Source organism: Austrofundulus limnaeus, unplaced genomic scaffold, assembly GCF_001266775.1.
Source record: "Austrofundulus limnaeus strain Quisiro unplaced genomic scaffold, Austrofundulus_limnaeus-1.0 Scaffold1372, whole genome shotgun sequence".
NCBI classification, from domain to species: Eukaryota; Metazoa; Chordata; class Actinopteri; order Cyprinodontiformes; family Rivulidae; genus Austrofundulus; species Austrofundulus limnaeus.
Window position 1 is genome coordinate 65339 of NW_013953774.1, and position 3923 is coordinate 69261.

The window sequence follows — 3923 nt, forward strand, 5'->3', positions numbered from 1 at the left end:
CAACGGTTCTTGCATGAGGCCCATTGACTCAGTAAAGACTTATTGACTCAGTAAAGGTTTAATGACTCAGTACAGACTTATTGGCTTAATACAGGTAAATTAACTCAGTAATGATTTAATGACTCTGTTCAGATTTATTGACTCAGTACAGATTTATTGACTTGGTAAAGTTTTAATGACTTAGTACAGACTTATTGACTCAGTAATAATTAATAAGTATTTCTGATTTTAGGGCAGAACTGATCTTCTCTCCATGTTTCTATAAGATGAGTCAGGGTCCTAACATGGCAGGTCTGTTTCTGTGTTTTACAGAGAGGGTGGATCTGAAGAGTCATGATGAGTCAAACTGGGACTTTGTTGCTGTTTTCCACCCATCAGGTACTTTTCTTTTTGACCATCATCTCTGCTGAGTTTCCGTTTCCAGCCTCAGGAGGCTCRACTCTGCCTCTAAAGACCAACAGCACTGGCAGCAACCAGACTCAGTGYGGTGGCAGTACCGACTGCATCGAAGGCGTCATCCTGCCCGTGTGGAAGCCTTTAAACCCGACCTTCACAGACCGCCTGGCCAGAGCCACCATCTACTTTGTGGGAATGGCCTACATGTTCCTAGGTGTCTCCATCATCGCTGATCGTTTCATGGCATCCATCGAAGTGATCACCTCCCAGGAGAGAAAGATCACCATAAAGAAACCAAATGGTGAAAAAGTCACCACGACTGTTCGGGTTTGGAATGAGACCGTGTCCAACCTGACCCTGATGGCGCTGGGCTCGTCTGCTCCAGAGATCCTCCTGTCGGTGGTGGAGGTCTGTGGTCACAACTTTAACGCCGGTGAGCTGGGTCCCAACACCATTGTAGGAAGCGCTGCCTTCAACATGTTCGTCATCATCGGCCTGTGTGTCTCCGTCATCCCCGATGGAGAGACTAGGAAGGTCAAACATCTGCGGGTGTTCTTTGTCACCGCCACCTGGAGTGTGTTTGCTTACACCTGGCTCTACCTGATCCTGGCCGTCTTTTCTCCAGGGGTTGTGGAGATATGGGAGGGGCTTCTCACTCTCTTCTTCTTCCCCATTTGTGTTGGGTTGGCTTACGTGGCTGACCGCAGACTTCTCTTCTACAAATACGTCTACAAACGATACCGAGCTGGGAAGCAGAAAGGAATGATTATAGAGACTGAAGGAGAGCCCRAGCTGTCGCCCAAGGTCAACGTGGAAATGGGAGGAAAAGTCTTCAACCTTCACGGTGAAGAAGTGTTGGACGGAGAGACCAGGTCTGAGGAGGAGGACGCCTGCAGGGAGATGGCCAGGATCCTGAAGGAGCTGAAACAGAAACATCCAGAGAAGGAGATGGAGCAGCTGATGGAGCTCGCTAATTATCACGTTTTAAACCAGCAGCAGAAGAGTAGGGCCTTCTACCGCTGCCAGACCACCAGGATCCTGACCGGAGCRGGCAATGTTCTGAAGAAACATGCTGCTGACCAGGCTAAGAGAACCGCCCAGCACGACATCTGGTCCGAGGTGTCGGTGGACAGCTTCTCCTCCAAGGTCTTCTTTGATCCGGGATCCTACCAATGTCTGGAGAACTGTGGCAGTGTGGCCCTTAACGTGGTCCGGAGAGGTGGCAATCTAACCACCACGGTCTCCGTCAAGTACCGGACTGAGGATGGGACGGCCAACGCCGGCTCAGACTACCAGTTTATCGAGGGGACGGTCGTCTTCAAACCAGGCGAGACGGAGAAGGAGATCCATGTCGATATCATCGATGATGACATCTTTGAAGAGGAYGAGCACTTCCTGGTTCATCTCAGCGACGTGACGGTCCAATCAGATGAGGCGATGAGTCACCAGACCAACCACGTCGACGGTGGGGTGGGTTTAGGGTTGCCGTGCACGGCCACTGTCACCATCTTCGACGATGACCACGCTGGGATCTTCACCTTTGAGGAGCCCCTGGTGACTGTAAGCGAGAGCATCGGGGTGATGGAGGTAAAGGTGGTGAGGAACTCAGGAGCGCGCGGCGTCGTGATGGTCCCRTACAAAACCATTGAGGGGACGGCAAAGGGAGGGGGCGAGGACTTCGAAGATGCCTACGGAGTTCTGGAGTTTGACAACGACGAGATCTTGTGAGTAAAACCAGCTTTTACCAGTTTACTGAGTTTACTGAGAGACAGTAACCATGAGGTCATCAGACAGAGGTTCTGGTTCTAGTTCTGTTCTGTTCATACCCGAGAGGTTAGGTTAGGTTAGGTTAGGTTAGGTTAGGTTAGGTTAGGTTAGGTTAGGTTAGTGTTAGGTTAGGCTAACCCGAATCATTGCATCATCAACAGGCTCAATAAACTAATTGTAAATCACAGATAGGGACAGAGAGAACAGGCACAGGGAGAGCAGGGAGGACTCAGGCGGACAGAACAACACATGATCATCATTCCTGAGAATCCAGAACTAGGACYGTTTTGGATCCAAACAGATCTGTTCTGTGTTTCAGAACCAATTTGTTTGTCAGAATGAACTCAACTGGGTCTGTCCCACATCAGGACGACATACCTCCTGCTGGTTCTGATCAGCCAGGTCTAAACAGAAGCTGGTTCTCATCTTTGATTCATGGAGACATGACCCATAAGTATTCACCCCCTTTGGTCCATCGGGTCTCTTTGGGTCCATCTCTATGATCTTGGTCCATCTAAACTAGACCTGTAGTCCGTTTTTCATGTCCAAATGTCTTCAGGTCCTTCAGGTCTAAACGTCTTCAGGCCTTTCAGGTCCAACTGTCTTCAGGTTCTTCAGGTCCAACCGTCTTCAGGTCCTTCAGGTCCAAACGTCTTTAGGTCCGTCAGGTTGGTCCTGTTTGAGTCCAACTGTTGTTAAATCAACCAGATCCTTGTGGTCCTGTGGACAGATCCGACACCTTCCAGCCTCATCAGGGACAGCTTTGTCCTCCTAGATGTTTCTCAGATTAATGTCCTCCTGACCTGCTTCCTGAGTTTTGGTGGACAACCTTCTCTTGGCAGGTTTGCTGTGGTGACATCATCTTTCCACTTCCTGATAAGGGTTCTGATGGAATTCTGTGGAACCTTCAGAACCTTAGGGTTCCAGAAGAGTTTTTATAAATGTCTCCACAACTTTGTCTCAGGCCTACACAGAGAAGACCTTGGTCTTCATGATGTCTCGTGCTTAATGGTAAACCTTTGTACATTGAGGTGTTGGACAGGTGGCACATGGTGGTCCCCTCAGGTGTTGGTGTGGTTCTGTCAGCAGACCGGAGAACCTTGGAGAACCATCAGCCTCTATCATCAGCTCGGCTGATGGTTCTGTTCTGATAAAGTTCTTCAAGGTTCTGTTGGGTTTCAGTGCACCTCTGAAAGTGGGTCTCAGAGGAGGTTCTGCTGGTCCAGACTCATGTTGCTCCTGCTGAGATAAACACTTTAAAGCTCTCTTCCTTATTAGGCCGGTGGACGGAGCAGTGCCGAGTTGCAGCCTTGGCCCGTAAAGCAGGCGGATGACTGCAGCCGGTTTCCGTCAGAACCAACAACTGGGGAGGTCGGTGCTGGCCCGGAGCCACGTGTCCAGCCTCCACTCAAAACCGAGCATGTAAACCTGCAGAGATGATAACCAGACCAGACTGTTTTCATGTTTTATTRATAATTCTTAGTAAAATCAGCTCCAGGAGGTTTACTGATGTTTACATGTTGGAGACCAGAGTGTCAGAATCTGAAKCTTTATTACAGGTTTGATCAGTTATTTTCATCTACAAGTATGAAATATATTTAGAGTTTAAAATATAACAAGAGGTCCTCTGAGGGGACCAGATTGTCACATCGCTGCAGGAAACAGATCAAACCTGTCAAAAACCCAAAGCAACAATCTGCTGCCTTAAAGAAACATGAGGAGAGAGAGAGAGAGAGAGAGAGAGAGAGAGAGAGAGAGAG

General features: G+C 48.9%; 1 protein-coding gene across 7 annotated transcripts in view; it reads left to right on the forward strand.

The window, feature by feature from the left end:
• slc8a1a (solute carrier family 8 member 1a) overlaps window positions 1-3923 on the forward strand; it is a 19266-nt gene that overhangs the window by 8875 nt on the left and 6468 nt on the right. For all 7 annotated transcript variants that reach the window (XM_014032079.1, XM_014032077.1, XM_014032080.1 and 4 more), the window contains exon 2: window positions 313-2120. In XM_014032079.1, coding sequence (XP_013887533.1) covers window positions 334-2120 — 1787 coding nt within the window. In that variant the 5' untranslated portion in view covers window positions 313-333. The remainder of the gene's footprint in view (window positions 1-312; window positions 2121-3923) is intronic.